The sequence below is a fragment of the Fonsecaea monophora genome (genome assembly GCF_001642475.1).
Source record: "Fonsecaea monophora strain CBS 269.37 chromosome Unknown Scaff76, whole genome shotgun sequence".
Taxonomy (NCBI): domain Eukaryota; kingdom Fungi; phylum Ascomycota; class Eurotiomycetes; order Chaetothyriales; family Herpotrichiellaceae; genus Fonsecaea; species Fonsecaea monophora.
In genome coordinates, this window is record NW_019174007.1 from 24,631 (window position 1) to 45,275 (window position 20,645).

Here is a 20,645-nt window from a genome sequence, read left to right on the forward strand (position 1 = left end):
CCAATAAGTCCTTTCAGCCTCTGGGGAACACGCTCCTCTCTCTCTCTCTCGCCTGGGTTGCCGATCAATACATGTACAAGCCAGGGGCCCACTCTCCTTCGCCTTTCTCCTCCTTCTCGATAGCATCCAACATCCGTTTCTTGATCAGTTCCGGAGGTGGGGGGCCCGCACCGGCAGGGACCTTGCTGGTGTCGGCACAGAACAATGGCAGGGGCTTCACGCTGTCGGCGGCTGACTTGATGGCTTGGAAGTCTTCTGGCGAGAAACCTCCGCCGATGATGATGAGTGAAATGTCGGACCGGCCAGCCCCCTCCGCGTTCGAGCCCAGACCTGACGAGGGAGGGCTGACGCTGCCTTTCAGGAGGCCCGGGATCTCAGAGACTGCAGTATCGGTGCTGTTGCAGACATGGACGACTAATACGACGGGGGTACAGTTAACAATGAGCCACTTCGATTGAAGCAATCTCCAATTGATAGAGATCCCTCTCGTAGGAAGCGCCGTCTGGGACAGAGAACTCACCCTCGATCTTGGGAAGAAGATTCTTGAGCATGTATTCAGTCAATTGCGCATGTTTACCGCAGAGGACGGCAGCAACTGGAGCCATGTTTGACGTGTTTCTCTGTATCTCAAATTAGCCGGATCGACAGTTGAGAGGGTTGGAATGCTGCGTGTGCCAACGCCATACCGTAATATCTATAGAAGTCGGAGCGTCTTTGTAATTAAATGTAAGCACCAGCACAAGGGAGAACTTTTGGATTGGAAAGAAAGATGAGAAGGATGTGAAGCGAGTACACCAGGCACAATTTATTTGTTTTGAATCCAACTACAAATGCGGTGAGCCCGTGAGAGAGCACAGGGGGTTTTGTCTTGCAGACTTGGCAGGCAAGCCTCCCAAAGGTTGAAAGGAGTATGAAACTGCATAAGCGTGCGAGTATTTTGTTCTATGTGGTCCCTGCAAGAAGGATGTTCCTGAACGAACAAAACCTAGATGTCACGCAATCAAGCTGGTTGACAATGGGTTGAGTGTCTTTGAAAGGATAATAAGATAATAAGATACATAAAAGGGGGGGATCAGCACTCCAGACTCTCAACACCTGCAAAAAGCAAGGCGTCCTCTCCCCCTCATGGTGGTCATGGTGCCTGCTAAGCTTCCCACGAAGCGCTTCCAGCCGCATCCCAGGGGATGGAATCCATCTCCCTGCAGCAAGATCAGCAAAGCGCCGAACTCGCCTCATCTGGGACCGAAAGTATCTACTTGAAGCCATGCACGCCCCATGTTAAACCAGTCACACACCGGTCAAAGCTTCTGGTGCCAAGATCCCGAGTACAAATACAGAAGGAGTACATACACATGAAGACCGGCCTTTAGCGCCGGGTAACCATGATGATAATAAATCCCAGAAGCACGCGGGGTCCGGGCGTGTTTTCGTGTATATCGAGCATGAGACAAGGGAGGCATTCTCCTCCAATGCCTCGAGCTGGCTTGGTCGATTGAGACCGACATCTCTGTCCGAGCATCGAGCACACTATAGGAGGTCCCCATGCGTGCTCACACCTCTCCAATCTTAGCCAGCACGCCCCCAGACCGGGTAGCCTGGCCATGTGTCGATAATCACACTGGATGCATGTGCTTTGACCTGGGCTGGGCTGTGTGGAATTGTCTTGCCAGCACGCTTGGAATGCTACCCAGTCTTTGCTCTTGACGTGTCCATCCAGAGGGCCCTACTCCGTCTGCAAAGGAATGGGATTTCTTGTCGTGGGACGGTATGGGGGATTCGTTGCAGAACCAGGCATCTACTGTTCGGGGAGCTCGATACGCAGCTAGCCGAAGGACACGGAAGGAGGCTGTGTCGCCAACAGTCTGTCCGCTCAGCCACAGACATCTCAATAGGAAAAGCAGTAGGGACGCTGTCATTTGAAAAATATTGTACCTGCAGGAATCACCCAAAAACGACAACCAGGCCATGATTGGTTGCGTAAGTCAGGAATTGATTTACATGGGAAGACTTCCCAGTACGTGTCGAGACACTGGGGTTGGCATAGATACCTCCTGTTACCACGCGCAGGATCGAGATGACAAGAACAATCGAACCATCCAAACGTAGATATCTGGGCATGTGGACATGGCACACAAAGTAGAAGCACTCAATAGAAAGGTGTCCGGTGCAATTGAAGGAGGCTCAGTGGGAGGAGAAAGTACATCGCAGGGACTCGGACACGTGGACCAGAACTTCGGCGTCGGCCGTAGCCCATGATTCTCCACGATGCTATGCAGCTGAATCACAACTGGTGAATCTGGCACTTATCCGCGAGTAGCCGACATGCTGGACATTGGATCTCCCTTTCATCAAAATGGGTAGTAACAGCAACCACCGCTGCAAGGGGCAACGAATTGACGGGAGTGAGGATTGAGAGGCTACGGGACCTTTGGCGGCCAACGAGTCGGAGAGCTTTAGGACGCATGGTACTTCGGAGGCGACAGCACAGCGACAGCTGCAGGTGATCTACGACCGGTCTCATTCGCAGATGGCAGCAAAGAGCTGCGGCAGGTCATCGTCGTGGCATGCAGTAGTAGCTGGTGCCAGTTGGACGGTACGGATTGGAGGAACTTGGCTGATGGAACCGAAAGAGGGACCAAATGCACGGCCCTTTGGACTACCGCGCGCCATTGACAATGCGCCTGATTAGAGGTATTCAAAGTTGACCGAGAAGTCAGAGCATTGGCAAGGCGCAGATTGATAGATGCAATGGCACAAGAGGGTGGCATTCCATCTTACATAAAAGTTGTCTGTACTCATGTGTTCGCAGCACGTCCGATACTTGAGAGACGGAACCCCGAATGGTGCGAAGCCGATACAAAAGTTCCGCCAAGTTGAAGAAACCCTTTTGGTCCGGACAATGAGCGGCGGGTTCGGAGCAAAGCAAAGAAAGGATAGAACTGTCGAGAACTGCCTTGTGGCTCGGGTCATCATGCGGGATCATGCAAGTTCTCTCTCCCGTCCAAACCTTCCCTCCCATCCCATTGCCCTTCACGTTCAAGCTGCCACACTTTGTGGAGCAAGTGCCGCGGGCCCTAAAACCAAAATTGCAGGAGTTTGGCCCAGAAGCCCAGTGGCCCGCATTGACGGGTGTAACCATCAAATTGGAACCCATCCGGTACGCTCCAGCTGCTCGGTTTCCATCCGCCAGCTTCGACCTCTGACTCGAGAAGGAGCCCCGTGTCCACTGTTCCCGCCGCAGCTAGAAGCAAAAGCAGCTAAGCCGCCGCCTCACCCGTCACGATTGGCTGCTCTGCAGGACGATCTTATGCTCTCCGACCGAATGCTTTTAGGCTGCGGGATCGACATTGAAAGGAGACATGAGGGAAGACGGGAAGGAAAAACTCTCTTGTTCTGCGCTGGGCAAAGGGGGAAACATCGTCCTGCAATAAAGGCAAGAATAGAAACACATAAGGACTGTACGAGGACGAATAGTGAACTGGAGGATTTGAACGAGATTGATTATCACCACTGTTATCGATAGGCTGATGATTATGATACGGCAATCGATAAAGTCAGATAGACCCTATGAAGGTGGAAACGTTCCCATAACAATGAAGACTGCTTCTTCCACCTCGCCGCATACACCCAAGACTCGCGTCCATGGATTTCTATGTGAGATATTGGTGACATTTGCCCATCTGATCCACAATCAGAGACAGGAGGCCTGGGAAAGTAGCCAGGACCTCGAGAGTAGTACAAAAGATGCGTTGAATGGCAACCGTTGACCGGTAACAAAGGAAAATGCTTGTGTGACAGTCTTGCTGCATACTCTTCAAGAGTATTGATCACGCATCAACGCCCCAAAAGAACCCAGTAAACTCCTAATCGTGCCCAATCGAAGTATTCCCTTTTCCCAGACTCCTTCCGCTTGGTATCAAATTCCCAGTGTGCAGTATAATTGATTCGTACAGGCATGCGTAGCGTGCATTTATTGGAGTGATTTTGTCTTGTTTGACTTTCACCTCCATCTGTTATGTGCCATGTCCGAGGATCTGGTCTGGTCGCGAGTGACAGCGTCGCGGTGGTGGACGATGACTACCTCTCGCTTGACAGGTTTACGAGGCTCTTTGCGCTCGCGTTGTTCTCTCCGTGAGTCGTGGTAGATTCTCTCACCAGCGCTGCTGGAGCCAGATGAGCTGTGGTATTGAGGAGCCATTTCAACCAACAGTGACGACTGGAGAATTGGAGTGTGTCTGCGATAGACTTGTTTCTTTACTTGGTCGTGGTGGGGTAAATGTGTCTGGAAGGGCGATGTATAAGACGCAGAGTCTCAGCGAGGAGATGCTCTGAGATTTATATCGCGGGTGCAAGGTTCACAGATTTGATGAGATGGTATGATTCCAAGAAGGTCTGGAAGGATGGCCCTCAGAGAATTGGAAACCTTGTGGCGAAGGTGCTAAAAGTGGTGACAGTGGATGGAGGTGGGGGCGAGTTCCAAAAATGTCGCTAAGGGGGTTTCTTGGGGGATGGTTGTGTTGTGATGGGATTGTGTGAGATTTGGGAGTTGCTGACTTTTGGATTGTATGAGAGTTGAGAGGGCAGAATTGTGGGAGGAATGGGAAGTGGCTTTATAGCAGGTGCACAGCAATGCTGAAGAGTCACAATTGCAGGAATCAGCAATCCAGGCTTATTTGGTTGCTGAAGCCTGGTGAGGATGGGTCGGCATCAGGCAGAATCCCAAATCGGGACCTAGCATCAGGCAACTGAAAATCCTAAGCCTTGCTGGCGTGTTGCCAGTGACTCAGATGACGAGGGACCAGGGATCCGGGTAACCAAAACCAAAAGAAACAAACGGCAGCATCCGCAACAGGGCGAAAGGTGCTAAGGGGTGGATTGTTTTTGGGGTGGATGGGTGACGGGGATGGAAACCAGGAAGGCTATGGAAACGGGTCGGCAGGGTTGGCAGGGCTGTGGGTTGGCAGACTGGGAAAGGGGACTTTGTGATTCAAACGAAACACAAGACGACCGACGCCCAATCGAGCTGCAAAGTCGCACACTGCCGTGACGGGCTCGGATTCGTGTTCCTCAAGATTGGCAGGCATTGGGATGGCATGGTGGTGGGAATCACCTGGGAATGTGGATTAATTGGGCAGCCAATTCAATTGACTTTGGCTGGAAATTGAGACAATCCACTGGGACACGGCACTGGAACTGGCCTTTAGGGGGAAGAGATGGGGGGGCTATGGGCACGCCGGGCGCCGGGCTACGAATTACTCGCAAAGTTGAGAGGACGCTTGCACTCGTGCCTACCAGTGCTACCTACACAAGGTGCGGCATATTCTCATTCGAGAGGACCCCCTGCCCACCCTTTCGTCTTCCCTTTGGTAAAGTTGAACCTCCGAGTGAGGGAATGACGTTGCGCCGAAAGATCAAAGGGAGCCAAGTCACACACCATGCACCTGCAGGGCTGGGGAAAGCAAGCTGCAGGTTCACACTTAGGTCCCTTTACCGTACGAAGTGCCTACCTACGTGCCTACTTAATGCATGTTTAGTTGAACTACGGGCGTGCATGCCAGATGTGTGGCTCCCTTACTTGCCTGTCAGAGGTCATCCCGCCACAACAACCTGCAGATGTTCCATCATTCGACCTCCCAAGCCTATCGCAGTCAACCTGTTCCTGCAGCAAACTGCGGCAAAACAAACTCAAGGGTATTTGGTGTCCCGTACTTTTCGCACCCTCTGGTCTCCTCCTGGACCCTTTCGTTTGTTTTTTTGCCACCGTAGCATCGCCATTTTCCAGCCCGCCCCTCGCCGCGACGAGATGGCTGCTTGAGCATTGATCCTTATTGTTTGATTGCCTCGAGCCGGCGAAGCGCTCACCAGGTCCGCTTAGGGGCAATTACCTTGATGATCACAGCGACTCGTCTCAGCATTGGCGCCTGATTCTGAAACCAACACGCCGCAGCGTCAACTGCGGTACCAGACCCCCATCCTCCACTCTCCGAACCTTCCAAACAAGCTGGAAACAAACCGCTACCAGCACATTCCATTACGAGTGCTAGCTATAAACAGTATGGACGAGTTGCGAAAAGGGATACAGCCGGTTGGCAAGGGAAAGAAGGGTCAGCCACTGTTCCTGAAACCCAGCCTTCAGGATGCCGCCCCAATCAGGCCTCACTGAAGTTAATTCGACACCCAACAAAGAGCCTCGTTTTGTCCTGTCCTGCGCCACAATCCTTCTCAGCCTGAGCTTGAACAAAATCGTCGGTACTGTTAACAGCCTCAACCTGACGAGAGGACGAATGAAACAATCATCCGCCTGAACATTGCTACCTGCCACTCCTCCCTCCCCGACAGTCCTGTTTCCAGCAATTTGCCTGCCTCCGGTTTCTTTTTCCCTAACGTTGTCACCCTTTATCGCAGCCCAATTGTGGATGCTGACCCGCCGCGACTGTTGCCCCCAGATCGCCGTCTGTAGAGCGAAGTCTCGAAAAAGCTCCGCCTAGCTAGAGAACATTCAACATTGAAGTTCGTCTAGCACTTCGCCAGGTGAGGCGTTCGTCAAAGATCAAATTCAATTGGATGCTGGCAGCGGAATGAGACCGTTAAAGCAAAGTAAGTGGGGTTTGCTGCAGAACGGGCGTGCTGGGGAACGCGTCAAACCCGAAAACTGTCCGCGTTTGGTTCAACATGTGCTAAAGAGCTATCCTGTCGCCATGTACTTTCCGCTCGGGGGAACGTGACAGCAATGAAGTCAATTCGTGCCCAACCGGGGCGGAGATCGACCTCGGCTTGAACTCCAAGACCGGATGTTATAGTACTGTGGATCGACATTCAGGCTATCACTTCCCGTTCCAGGTCTCGGGTAGAGAGCGCAATGCCCATGTCACCATCGTGTGTGCCTCTCAGTCAGCCCGACCCTGATGGCTAAACCTCTGAACCAGTTCATCTCCCTTTAACCATCAACTCGGTCATGCGACAACCTGTTCTCGACCAGCGCTTCCAAGACTCTTTTGCCGTCATGGTGCATTGAGCTGTTCGCTACACCTCCATCCCCACTCGCGGTAGAGCAGGCTACGACTACCTACTCGGTGGCAATCTCGGAGTACATGTGGCTACCGCTTACTGCTTGCGCCATCACACCTTTGTTCGTGCTTGCGGAGTCCCGATAGTACATCTATCGCTGCCCAATACCGCCTGAAGACACCCCGAACCTTGCTGAAACGACGTTCTTTACCCACTTCCTGTGATCCTGTCAAAAGCCCGCAGGAAATTTCCCTGGAAGAGGCTTCCCATGCGACAAAGTGCCGGCGCATCCGGCGGTGACTATGTATCTTGTCTCTGTCAGTATCCTCAGTGGCTACGGACCACAGGAGCTGGGGAAAGGAGAGGTGCCCGACCAATATGTTTCGGGTGATCTTCGCCTGCCTAGGAAGCCTAACTAACCGGTGTAATCAGAGGCCAAGCGAGACGCAACGCTCTAGACGAAGCTCTATGCCTGGACAATTCGCGAGGTCACGGATCATAAGACACTGCATCCTCTCTGCGCTATCGGCGCTGCTGCGAAATGAGGTCATTGACTTCCTTCAGTGGCTCTCGACGCCGGTGACCTGCCGAGTGTTCAACATGGCTTGCCTTGAAACAAAATGAGGCGGGATGAGGCGAGTTGAGAACTGGATGCTGGCCTGGGGTTGCCCCATCGCCTCTCTGCGAGGGTCTAACCCGCCTGCGGGTTGTGACGGGCAGCCGCCAACGTGAGTTTCGTCACCGCAGTCTACGTTGATCACATGAAGCATCCGCAAAGGCAGATTTCAGATTCGCCGTGTCTACCGCTCCAGCTTGCAATCCGTAGCGTGGATCAAACTTTTTCCATTTTGATTACCTTTCAGATATATCTGGCTTCTTCGAGGAATTGAGAGAACATTATAGGTTTCTCTAAATAAGTGGATGCATCCGACATTGAAGAGCAGATTACGGTAAGGGCATGATAAAGATTCATTTGTGATATGTTTAGATGATCCACCTTGCACTGCCGACTGTCGAAACTCTAATTCACCTAACATACTATGGTTGAGCTAGAGTATTCTTCAAGTCCTATTGAACCTTTTCGACACATCGGCTTCCTTAGCAATACCGTGCGATGTCAGAGACTCTGTAAATTGAGCCATCAGAGTTATTATTTTAAAGTTGACCAAATACCGGAATAATTTCAGGAAATCCCAAGTCACAAAAAGGAGGTTCGTTTATTTGCAACTAGAATCTGAATCCTGGCGGACGATGATAACAATTTTCGTGTATCAATTACAGAAGCGCAGCCATTCCCAAGAAAAGACTACCCATCATTCCCACGGCAGGCACGGTATAACCGTCGGCAGCACCGTTACCGGCTGCGCTGGTCGCAGAAGCAGAAGCACTGGATGCAGATGCGGACGCACTGCTCGCCACCGACGAGGCACCACTGGTCGCAGCTGATGAAGCAGAGGATGCGACGTCGCTAACGGTGCTGGAGGCTGAGGTCAAAAAGGAGGATGCTGCTGAAGTCGCACTGTTGACAATGCTGCTTTGGGCAGAGCTCGCGCTGGCCAAGACACTGTTGATCTCGCTCGAGATGCTGCTCTGAGCAGAGGGGCTGGCGGTGGCTGCCACTGATGAGAGACTGGCAATTCTGGAAGATGCGTCCGAAGAGATGGAAGAAGCCTCGGATTGGGCGGCAGAGACGAGCGACTCGGCGCCTGAAGGGATAGCGCTCGCAAGGGACGACGCAATTGAGGCCGCGGAAGTGACGCCCGAGCCAGCGGCAGAGGTTACTGCGCTGGCGATGGAGGTGGCGACCGACACGAGTGAGCTGATATCCGAGCTAACGTCGCCTTGAGCAGCAGCACTGGCGGCAAAGGCCAGGATCAACGGCTTCGAGAAATGCATGTTGACAGGGTCTTTGTTGAAGGAGAGGTGTCGTGATGTCGATGAGATTTCGGTGGCCTTGGCTGGGTAAAAGGAGACGAGGACGTCGAGGTGGAGGTTAATCGACTGTCTGAGTACGAAGAAATCAACCTGAAGTGAAAGCCCAACATTCCAAGGTCAATGATATATACCTGAAAGTCAGTTGCGCCTCAAGATGACGTCCTCTCTATGGCAACTGGAGGTGGAGCAGTGCTATGTCACTGATGAGCCACCATCATCACGTTTGCGTATAGTATCGACAAGGTAGTGACACTTGGGGGCGGCCGGAGTGGGCACCAAGCCTTGCGGGTTGAGCCAAAGAAAGTCCGCAGCCTTGCAGAAAATCCAGTTTCGTTCGGTCGCCAGAGACGGAGGTACGGGAGGTTCCAGACAAGGCAATCGCCATGGAGACGATGGCCAATGGAAAGTGAGAAGGTGGGGTTTCTTCCCGAGGCACTTGCGTAAGACTGCTTGGACAAATACAAGTTACATCGCTTCTCATTGGAGCATGTCTAGGCGCCAAGGTTCACCAAACCTTTTCAGCCTCTTCTGCACCTCAGGGGCTCAGTCACTGCGTCATCATCCGCCACAGCAACTGCGCAACCAACATACGAGTACAGCATGTTCAAGATTACTACGAGGTACTCGGTACATGGATGTGTCTGCATGGTGCCAATATAGGACACATTCTGGGCCGGAACATGCCCGTCAAAACTGATATGGTTGCGCTGCCAGACCGTGGCTTCCTTTTATTCTATTCACATCAACCAAACGGATCACTGTGACGAGATTCCCACGCCTCTCGCCAGCATGTCTCGTTGAGGCATTTCCTCAGGAGGCACCAGAGGTACTCGGCACACAGTAATTTCCTCAAGGCCACCTCTTTCGGCATTATGTTTCTCCAGGTCGAGCGGCTTATGTGTCCTATTATGCTTACCTTGGGGTTCCAGACTAGCGAGTTAACCATTACTTCAAACCGCCCTTTTACATATCCGTTCTGGCACATTCTCTGGGTGATTGCGAGCCGGAAAGCAATTTTCGAAAAGCCCGAAACCCAAGGGGGGCCCGGAAGAGTATCGCCGGCCAACCGGATGGAAACGGACAACACCTCTTCCCCGCAGTGCTAACAAGTTGCCATTTTGTGAGGAAGGTCAAGTCGACTTCCCGATGTGAACGAAGCAGTCCTGTTACGACTACCGAGAATGCTGCTTTGGCTTGCGAGGACCCATAACAGAGGTGCCTCGGAGTCCGGGTTACCTCGTTAACGCAGATACAGCCACGGCCATAGAAACAGAGTTAAACTGCTATTATCAAGCTCTGAAAGTCTATTATCCCCGTCGTCCCGTGTATCGAACCTTGATTATTGAACCATATCCAACCTGGCACAACCAGAAACGGAAGTTTGCACCGGCTCCGGATGGTGGAAGAGTGTCTTGACACCGCGTGTAGGCACCTGCCTGGCCAAAGCCTTAGATCAAAGGATGGCGTCCGGGGCAGGAGGAGCGTTGAAGGGGGTATAGGAGTCTCGATTGCCATGGAATCAATTTCTCAGTCAAGACAGTCGGCATCGACCTTGTTGTATGTGGTTCCCATACAAATCGGAGAGAGCAACCTCATGTGGTGGGACATGCGCCACTCGGCGAAACTGCGGATCGTTGCCATTGGACGACAGCCTGAAACAAATCAAAAAAGCCAGGCGAGGGAGAATTGGCCTGTGTCTAGAAGCAACTGTTATCGTCCACAGCAATTACCCTGTCATTTCGGTCAGTGTGTCTTTCTCGTGCTGCCTGCTGGGTACCTGATACAAATATGCCATTCTGCAACGCAAAGACGAGTCCGTGATGGTGAGATTCACGCGACTTAATAATCCTACTCCCCGTAGACATTTCGGTACTGCAAGTGGCTATCTCCAACGGGAACTAAACCCAAACTGCAGAAACGTCAGCACTAATTCAATTGGTCCAAGGGGGCGAAACAAGCGAGAACAAGAGCAACAAGACTCAAGCGGTGCTTCCAGAAGTCGCTCGCTGAAAAGCTTCTTGACGCAATCAACAAATAGCCGAAGTACTGGCTCGACTGTGGCGGCAAAGGCGTGGAAATTCGGTCGAGGATGTTGGCCGCCAGTGCCGAAGTTGTGTGATTCCTTTTATGTCGTTCAGCCCTCGCTCATTTGCCTTACGCACACATTTCACGGCCTACGCTATCTGTTTTGCTGCAAGGATAGACGGGAAAGAATCCTTCGACTGTTCAGAGTTGTTTTCCCCCTCCGCTGCGTTGCGGAAAGAGTTGAGACAAACCACAGTTCCGTCAAACAGCACATCGACAACACACGAAAGTCCTATCGGTCTTACTGAAGTCAGATCCTACAGCGGCGGCTAATCTTAATTTTGCACTCATCCTACCGCCATGGCGTTGGCCTGAATCACAATCCATCACCTCCGCTTCGATACTGATGAACTAATCAGCCCTACCCAGCCTGATGGGAGCTCGCGAGTTCATTGGCCATGACAGTCGGAACCTCAGTCGAGATGTCCTTCAAGAAGAAGGGAATGGCGAAGGAGAGCGATCCAACACATCTCGCAGGCTCGTGACGAAGGCTAAGCTCATCATCACCCCGCTGGATTCCCACCGACGCGAGGCTTTTGCGTCGTATCCATCCGGGACAAGCCCTCTCCCAACGGAAAGTATTGACGAATGTAAGATCACAAACGTCTCCAAGGTCTCCGAGCAAGGATCCGGCTAACATTAGCAGACATTTCCATACTTCGGAAGGAAGAGCTGTGTTTGAAAATCACTCCCGATGTCGACCACCCAGTGATATCAGTCCTTTTTCCGTTGTCGATGCAAGACCCAGGTCTCTTCAAATGTCTGCTTTTCGGAGCCCAGAGTCTCCATGACTGGCGCCGTGATCCCTTTCATGTCAATCGCTCCCGGGACATGCTCAAATTGCAGAACGAAGCCATCCTTTCTCTGCGAGAACGCCTTTCGGCACCGTCCGCGCACCTTGACGATGGTGTCTTGATATCAATTACTCATTTGATGATTGCCGATGTACGTCAATCCACCACATGGGGTCGTCGCGTCTAACCTGTCTCCAGTCCAGTCGTAGGGATCTGGCGTCACTGAAATCTCATCTCAAAGGGGCCAGGCAAATTATCTCGCTACGTGGTGGCCTTGGAAATACGCCTGCTCACCTCGCGATTCGGGCCCTCTTGACGACGTATGTCTCGGGAAATCGTCCACGTCGAACTCTATTAACATCGGGTGTAGGATGGAGTTTTACATTGCCCTTGGCCAATACCTTCAGATCAGTCCTGATGACCCAACCGCCATTCCCAAAAGCCACATCGAATACATCCGACATCCGTTCCCTCCCGACATATGCCGCGAAGTCGCTGCGCTTCCCGTGGGTCTTGCTGAAGCTGCTCTCTCCGGCCATCTGAGTGTTCAATGCATCAAGCTCCTTGCTTCAGTTGCATCATGGGCACCCTTAGTTGACGGCCTCACTACTTCTTCCCCGTCGTCATCGTCAGCTGCCTCTCCTTCTGACCAATCACAAGATCTGAAAACCAGGTATTGCAGGCTCTTCTGCGAACCAAGAGAATGTTCTCGAAGCGCCATCATTATATTACTTGATCTAAAAAGATCTAGATTACCCGTTGGCTTGGAACATGTCATTTGCTTAGGCTTGGCCATCGCCGTCCGCCATCTGAGTGGAGAGAATCGCACCAACATCTTCGACACTGCCTCACTCGCCGCATTGACCAAGAGTGTCAAAGCTATCGAGAGCCCCTCGGTGTCAGACTCCGAAGTCATCATCTGGCTTTCCCTGCTCATCAGTTGGCGTACACAATCTGCGAAGCCTGTACCAAAGGCAGACGCTCTCTTGGATTACGTGTTGGACTCATTTCCCGTCTCGCGTTCCTGGAAGAAAGTGTCGGCAATCTGTCGCAAATTTTGGTGGTTCGACTGCTTTCATGCGGAATGGGAAAAGTGTTGGTCTCGCGGCATGGCAAGACAACAGCAGCGGTTATCAATGGAACAATCTTCTACCACGAGCTCCAGACGACGATCCTCGGTGGGCGAATCAGATGGCATCGCTGCTCTTCAGAGTTATACTGCGCATATCGAGTCTGGGTAATAACTAGCGTGGCAGCCTTTCCTCGTCTGAGGAAACCGCTGGACAGACATTTAACCGGCCCTGGATTACGCCACAGGTATAACCAGCAAGCGCCCAACTTTCGGACCCATGTTGGGAGCATGATGCGATCATGAGACCCGTTTTCGGAGCAGATTATGTCCACTGACTCTTTAGTCCCGAGGGACGTCTGCTATACGATCGGAAGTTCGGGGGTGGTTCATTCGTGAAACCCCAGCTGAACAAACTCACCAAGCCAATGTTCCCCTAATGCTCTCGCATTGGAAGAGCGACAACTCAACTACCTTCCTTATGAGGACGCAGAGTTGGTAGCGATAGACTAAGGCTTCTGGACAACCATCTGCTTGTACCGTAAGACGTACATGGGCATATGTTGGCAAAGCCGTGAGACGAAAGGGCGACTTGTAACAGCAGGATTTACCGATTTACCAGATTCTTCTCGCAAGCGCATTTGGATTGCGCATGCGAGGCACCCCTCGAAATCGAGCTTGTCCTGCGTGATCAGCACAGTCTCCGTCTTTGTTCCCCCCTTCAGTCACGACGGGATCATTAAGGACGCCATCTCCACCTTACACCAGGTAGTACTAAGTTACTGTGCATTTGGGATTGATATGATTCTTGACACACCAGGCCCCAAGGACTTGGAATGTCTCACATTCTCTCGGCCCCAGTATTTTCGCATCGAGGTAAGGAAGGCAAACAAGGACTTTCGTATTTGGTGCCAACACTGCCATTCCCGTTTCGCTGCTATTCCACCTGGCAGTGGTGATTTTTGGGTGTGGAAAGGATGGATCACAGATTAGCCTTGTATAATATCGAACTTGTTCTCGAAGGCGTTCGATCGTGGTCGCTGAGACGTTCGAGCGGAGGATGTATTATATCCGACTCGACTGTCCTGTGACGAAGTTCAAGGTACGGGGCGTCACTCGTTCGTGTGGTATCCTCATGGAGCGGGCCTGCGGGCCGGAGATGTTCAATTAAAATGCGATCCACATCATGCCTAAGGCATTGGTCACCGTACCAAAACACCTCGCACAGAGAAACCATTCTCCGTTAGCACGTTGTTTGAACGGAGTGCATGTTCAGGGGAAGTGGAAGCACCAGCAGATATTGCTCTGCGCATCAGCGGGAGTACGTGGACCGTATCACCAATCAGACGAATGAGCGACAGTTGGCGCCCAAGGACGTGGGGCGAGTATTCGATAGACACCATCTAGAGCGCTTGGTTGGGCGGTTACACGCCTTGGATCTCCATTGAAGGAGTCGCACAAAATAGCAACCGGGCCAGCAGGTCTTCTAGTCTGGCTGGACATTTGACGGGAGGAGCAGCATAGAGAAGGCTTTTGCTTTTATGCACGCTTGCTGTCGCGTTGTTGAGGTAGACAACTGAGGAGGAGGAAGAAGAGGGCGCAAGAGAAATAGGGCGTCGAGTCAAGGCGCCAACGAGTTTCCCCTCCTTACCTTGCACTGAGAGGTACTTGTATTGACTCCTGCAACTCACGCGCACAACCCATCTTCTTCCTCTTTGGAATCTTCCTGTCAGCTCTCAGTTTTGCAGCGCTTGTTTCGTCCTTTGCTCAGGCCATCTTTCAGGTCTTGCTCGGCATCAGCATTTCCCTTCTTCCGTTGTTTCTAAATCCGTGGCCTGGACCCGACCGCAGTTGAACCACATCATCATCATCGCTCATCCTTCTCACAGGGCAGGCCCCACTCCCAGATCACATTGTGAGTTCTCTACCACCTACGAAACCCAACAGCAGTATAATCTACGTTCTGTTCGAGAGCCGCAAGCGCTTCTGGAGCCATGAGTGTCTCGGGCCAGCATGGAAGGCCGGACGGCGAGATGTTCCTCAACCGTCCCAATGACCGCGACTCCCCCACCATCGTCGAGCCGTTGCGCATTAATAAAAGAACCTCCAGCGCCTCCTCAGGCGTGCCCTCTATTGCTGGCAAGCAGAGTCCTGTCCCCCAGCAGCCTGCTCAGCCTGCCACTGTCTACCCGATGCCGTCCCTCCCCTACCCGGACGAGCAGGCTCGCCTGCAAGCACAAGCCACCCGGTCCAATGGGTCTCCTGCCCCTTATCCTTATCCGGATGTGAGAAGAGTGACTTCTCCTGAACAGAGCGGAACTGTAGGCAATGGGGCAAGGCAGCAGGCAAAGAGGACGACATCAGGAGATGGACGTATCCCACAAACACTGGCAGAACGTCGGGGGACGGCGCCAAAGCCTCTGCCAGAATCCCCTGGCCCGGATGCGCCAGATAAAGAAGGACTATTCCAGCGCCCTCCTCAGCGAAGGGATCCGCCGAGTACGGCGCCTCTCCCAAGCCAAAATGAATCTCGCCAGCAGTATTGGCCGCCACCCCCCGAAGGTGCGGCCGCTGCAGCAGACGCTTTGAGCAGGTTGAAGATCAGGGACCCTTCCTCGATCAACCGAATAAGTTCGACGGCATCCACATCCACCACCAGGGCTCAGCGCGGATCTCCTCCACCGCCAGAAACGCCAATCGTTGGCCCGGGGGCCCGTCCACAGACCGACATCGAAGCCCGCTACGCAGCGTCTGGCATTGCAGGTACCGCAACACTGAATAGTTTGCAGGCCCAGAGCCTTGCGGCTCAGCAAAGAGCCTCTCAGTACAACGTGCAACCTCAGCCCGCCCAGACACAGACCAACGCTCCCCCTCGGCGGCCTTGGACGCGACCGAAGCCCCGGGGAGCTCGCAACACCCTGCTCCGACAGTGTATCAAGGCATGGAAGAAGCTCGCCCATCACCCCCAACTGCAGCCGCCGCATCGACGGCGCGCTCAGGGGCTCTTCAATCTCCAACTCGAGCCCAGCACCCTGTCGAAACTGAGATATCCAGGCTGCAGCCTCATGAAGAGCCTCCTCCGGCATACTCTCAGATTCCTGGTGGGAGGAACGTCTCAGGGAACGAGAAACAAAGGAGAAGTATGGTCGGGGCCGCTGTGGCGCCAGCGGCGACAGCAGGAATCGCACCCACAGCAGCTCCACAACCAACCAGCTTCATGCCAGGAACACAGGTCCCCAACCAGATGGACCACCCAGCATTTGCGAACGACCCTAGGCAAGCAGTCCAAAGCCCACAGGCCCATGCGACCATGAACGGTCAGATGCCACAAGCACAGCCCATCGTGCCTCAGACACCTTCACAAATTCCTCCCGCTTCTCCGCCACCGCTTCCCGAGGGTTGGATAGCCCATTTAGACCCAAACTCGGGGCAATATTACTATATCCACTTACCTACACAGTCGACGCAGTGGGAGTTTCCCAAAGGTCCAACGCCGCTCAACCTCAATGATACACCTTTGTCTCCGGTCGCCAGCGTCTACCAGAACCCGCTCGCTTCACCTGGCTTATCTTTCACTTCCAAACCACTGGCGTCTCCGGGCATTCCCATGACTCCTGGATATGAGCAGCAAAGTGTGATGGGCTTGCCTGGACCAGCAGCCTTCACTGGACCGCCTCCGAGCGCTGGTGTGGATCTGTACAAGGTGGTGGCAACGAATGGCGTCTACTTTGGTCCTTATCTTCGCTACGCCAATATGGATATAGAGCGCGGCGTCTGGTATGGATCGATACTGCTGGTCACGGATGCACCCCAACCACCAACAATACACATTCATCAGAGTGTCGATTTGTCGCCAAATCCGCGCCAGTTGAAAGCCAGCTGTATTTCAACTCATCAGCGCTGGACATTTTACAAGTACGAGGTTGACCTGCACATGGAAGAGTCTGGAGCTGCCAAATGGACATATGCCATTACTTCTCATCTGGGTTGCACGAGATATGAGTTCCTGGTGGCTGGCAAACATGAGACCAATTGGCGTTTTGTATGCACCTCTGCGAACGACTTTTCCCTCAACGTGAGCGCCAACGAGCGCGCCAGACTGGGCGGGGTGGGATTCATGTGGAAAGACATCATGCAGAAACATGCCGAATGCGGCGGGTTCCACTGCCAGCTCGGCTTGGGCAGTCAGATCAATGCTGACAGGCTGTGGAAGGAGATACCATCGCTGAAACAGTGGCTGTCAACGAGCGGGAAAGAAAACCGCAAGAATGCAGTCTGGACAGCAGCGCACGAAGAGGACGTGACGCATGCATATTTTCATTATTACACGAGTCATTTTGATCAGCCATATTTGCGCGAGGCTTTTGCCCAGATACCCCATATCTTGACGATTGATGATCACGACATGTGAGTTGATATCACTGTTAGGTTGAGAAACAGGCTGACGAGAACAGATTTGACGGTTTTGGTTCTTACCCAGAATACATGCAATTTAGCAACATGTTCAAGAACATTGGAAGGATTGGTATAGAGATGTATCTGCTATTCCAGCATCACACCACACTCGAACTCCTTCGGAATGTGTCAGACGACAGAGACCTGTTTACCATTACGGGGACGGGGTGGCACTTCGTCAAATTCCTCGGGCCAGCGGTCGCCGTTGTCGGTCCAGACACTCGAAGTGAACGGACACTCCATCAAGTCATGGCAGGCCCTACCTACCAAGGTCTATTTCCAAAGATTGCTCTGCTCCCACCTACAATCCAGCATTGCCTCCTGATGATACCGGTCCCCTTGATCTATCCGAGGCTGGATGCTGCGGAATCGATAGCGCAGACCGTGGCAACCGGGAAGAAAGCGGTGACGGGGGCCTATAACGTGCTCGGCAAAGTGACGAGCTCCGTTGCAGGCGTGGTCGGAGCGAAAGGGGCAGTTGGATCGGGATTTGACTCGGTCAAACGTGCCGTCGGGAAATCTGGGCTCATGGGAGGTATTCTGAGTCCGTTTGGAGACATTGACGTTCTCGACGAGCTGAAGGACCAGTGGACCCACGATTCCAAGGTGAGTGTCACAGTCCCAGCACCGTGCTTTGCTAATGTGATCAGGATCTGGAGCGGACGTACTTCATTCGGACCCTGCAGGGGATCTCGCATCAACGATCGATCCGCATGACATTTGTATCCGGAGCAGTCAACACATGTGGAGCGGGTCTTGTCCACGATCCATCTCACCCATCAGACCACAAGACCATGTACCAGATTATTTCGTCGCCGGTGGTGAATACTCCGCCTCACAGCTATGTTATGAAACTGCTCAACAACAACAAGCCACTCTACATCCCTGCGAATGGACAGCGATCCACCCCATCACAACCGACCGACACGAAAGAAGACATGATGGAGATCTTTACGCACGACGTGACGGGGCAACCCATCAACAATCGGAAATTGATGGCACGGCGCAACTATGTGGCAGTTGTGGTCTATGATCCCGAAGTGGTCAATGGCACATTTGGGCAGACGGACATGCACCGAGGATCGGGCAAGTTGAGTCTGGCGGCCGACTTTTTGGTGCAGGGAGAAGGCGCATATGGAAGCGTGGTCAAATACGGACCTGTGGTTGTGCCGAGCCTGGAGTATGGGCGCTGACGCTTTGTACTCGGTAGATGGAAGTAATTTTGCAAGGCATTGCTGTAACGAAGAGATGGACCATGAGCAAAGTGAGCAAAGCTATACGGAGCGTGCAGCCAACACAGACAGTGCTATGTATGTTTTTGAGCGTGTGTTTGAGCGCATGTTATGATATTGGACGTTGGTTTGTGATTTGTGAGAATGCTATTGTCGCGATCAATATTTTCAGCGATACATATATATCATGTCGACGTGTCTGGATATGTGGATTCATATGAAATATGAAATATGAGCATTCCTACCTATTTTGGATCTGGGATTTGGGATTGATGGGGACGTATATGTAAAGTACACGTACAGAGTACAATTTTAGGGTACAAGTATATATACTATATACTATCATAGTATATAGTCTATGACATATAAATATACAGCAGCACCAGCAGCACCCGCAACCACTATTCTTTTCCTCCACTCACCCCTCCCTTCTCCCCGTCTCACTCCGATTCGGGGGTGAAAAAGGTCCTCCCTCCTAACTCGCCATTCGGCCTCATCCTCGGCCGGATGCCATCGTGATTGGGCATGGCTGACAAATCGCAATTTTTGGAGAATATGGACAACTATGGCGGGATGGAAGGATGGCGGGGAGGAAGAGGGGGACGTGGATTTGTTGATGTATGTATGTACGAGATACTTGTTCAGCACTAGGTAGATGTTGTCATTCTGTCGAGTTATTGTACTATTATTACCTCCCAGTTGTCAAGTAGGTATTTATTTCATGATCCGTCTTTATCTGTTTCTATTTTATCGGTGACTAAATAAACAGATTGTTTCTTTCCTGTCTTCCCACCCACGCCCTAGGTACTTGCAATATATATCTATATCTCCCTCTCTTCTTGTACGATCCGATCCGACAAGTTCCTTTCCTTTAACCATGGCCACCACCAACGGCGCCACGCCAGACATCATCCTCTACACCAACCACGGGTGTCCCTGGGCGCATCGGGCTCATGTGGCGTTGAAGGAGCTCGGACTCGCCTACAAGGAGGAGATTATTGATCTGGACAGGCCGCGGGATCCGTGGTATTTGAAGGTGAACCCGGTATGTTTTTTTTGCCTTCGACTCCGAAGCCTGCCTCCGTCTCCGGGAGAGATTATCTCAGCCGTGTCTCTCCGTGTATGTGTATGTGTGTATGGTGGTGTGGACTGACCGGTCGATCAACATCAACAACAGCGTGGCCTTGTCCCCAGCATCAACTACAACGGACACATCATCACGGAATCGGCCGTGGTCGCGCAGTTCCTGGCCGACGCTCATCCGTCCCACCTGCTGCCGCGCACCGCGTCCGTCGACGACGCCCTGTACCGCGCCCGCGTGGCCTTCTTCGTCGACACCTTCGTCTCCAAGGCTCTGCCGCTAATCTTTGGCGGCTGGCGCGCGCAGACCGACGAGGAGAAGGACACCGCCGCGCAGGACCTGGTCGCCGTTCTCGTCAAGGAGGTCGAACCCCTCTTCGACTGGGCCGGGCAGGGAAAGGGCCCTTATTTCGGCGGCAGTGACAAGTTGACGCTCGCCGAGGTCGACACCGCGCCGTTCCTGCTTCGTCTCCTCGGCTTCACCAAGCCCGAGTACGGCATCCTGAGCCCGAAACTCGACGCCCTGCTCGACGAGAAGACGCCCAAGTTCAAGGCCTGGGCTGCCAAGGTGGTGCAGGAGCCGAGCGTCACGTACATTTGGAACGAGAAGGCCGTTGCCGAGCGGACCAAGGCTCGGTTCGCGAAGCTGGCCTCCGAGAAGAAGCTCTAGATGTAGTAGGACAGTCGCAGTCAAGAAACAGCCTTGCTTAGCACTACTTGCCGTTTAATTTTTGTCTTTGAGTTCAGAAGAGGAGAGAAGGAAAGAAGAAAAGAAAATTTCTATCTCAAGAGGACAGGAAACTCTGTCGCCGAAACTCGTCTAATTGTCTGCAGCCAGTCTTGGACAAAGGACTTGTTTATCGTTCTCCTTTCTGTGAGTTTCATGTGTCGGATGTTCTGATCGAATGCAGTCTTGCGATCGTTGTCTCGTGTCATAGCGCTTATGACGTGCCCCATCAAATTGAATCGCATGCACTCAACCCACCT

At 52.7% G+C, this 20,645-nt stretch overlaps 5 protein-coding genes across 5 annotated transcripts; 3 read left to right on the top strand and 2 right to left on the bottom strand.

Annotated features, from left to right (window-relative positions):
* Positions 1 to 64: 64 nt before the first annotated feature.
* AYO21_08589 (hypothetical protein) lies at positions 65 to 605 on the bottom strand (the record flags this gene model as incomplete). The annotated part of the gene is made up of 2 exons (XM_022658532.1): positions 65 to 414; positions 521 to 605. The coding sequence occupies 2 exons, from the start codon at positions 603 to 605 to the stop codon at positions 65 to 67; spliced, it is 435 nt and encodes a 144-aa protein (XP_022509123.1).
* A 7,678-nt stretch (positions 606 to 8,283) lies between these two features.
* AYO21_08590 (hypothetical protein) lies at positions 8,284 to 8,904 on the bottom strand (the record flags this gene model as incomplete). The annotated part of the gene is made up of 1 exon (XM_022658533.1): positions 8,284 to 8,904. One exon carries the CDS (start codon positions 8,902 to 8,904, stop codon positions 8,284 to 8,286), a length of 621 nt encoding a protein of 206 aa, XP_022509124.1.
* A 2,424-nt stretch (positions 8,905 to 11,328) lies between these two features.
* On the top strand, positions 11,329 to 13,063 carry AYO21_08591 (hypothetical protein; the record flags this gene model as incomplete). Its single annotated transcript, XM_022658534.1, has 6 exons — positions 11,329 to 11,333; positions 11,398 to 11,618; positions 11,672 to 11,973; positions 12,021 to 12,142; positions 12,193 to 12,495; positions 12,568 to 13,063. 6 exons carry the CDS (start codon positions 11,329 to 11,331, stop codon positions 13,061 to 13,063), a joined length of 1,449 nt encoding a protein of 482 aa, XP_022509125.1.
* A 1,822-nt stretch (positions 13,064 to 14,885) lies between these two features.
* Positions 14,886 to 18,539, top strand: AYO21_08592 (hypothetical protein; the record flags this gene model as incomplete). Its single annotated transcript, XM_022658535.1, has 4 exons — positions 14,886 to 15,654; positions 15,735 to 17,298; positions 17,388 to 17,952; positions 17,997 to 18,539. 4 exons carry the CDS (start codon positions 14,886 to 14,888, stop codon positions 18,537 to 18,539), a joined length of 3,441 nt encoding a protein of 1,146 aa, XP_022509126.1.
* Positions 18,540 to 19,455: 916 nt separating this feature from the next.
* Positions 19,456 to 20,328, top strand: AYO21_08593 (hypothetical protein; the record flags this gene model as incomplete). The annotated part of the gene is made up of 2 exons (XM_022658536.1): positions 19,456 to 19,623; positions 19,756 to 20,328. 2 exons carry the CDS (start codon positions 19,456 to 19,458, stop codon positions 20,326 to 20,328), a joined length of 741 nt encoding a protein of 246 aa, XP_022509127.1.
* Between the last annotated feature and the right edge of the window lie 317 nt (positions 20,329 to 20,645).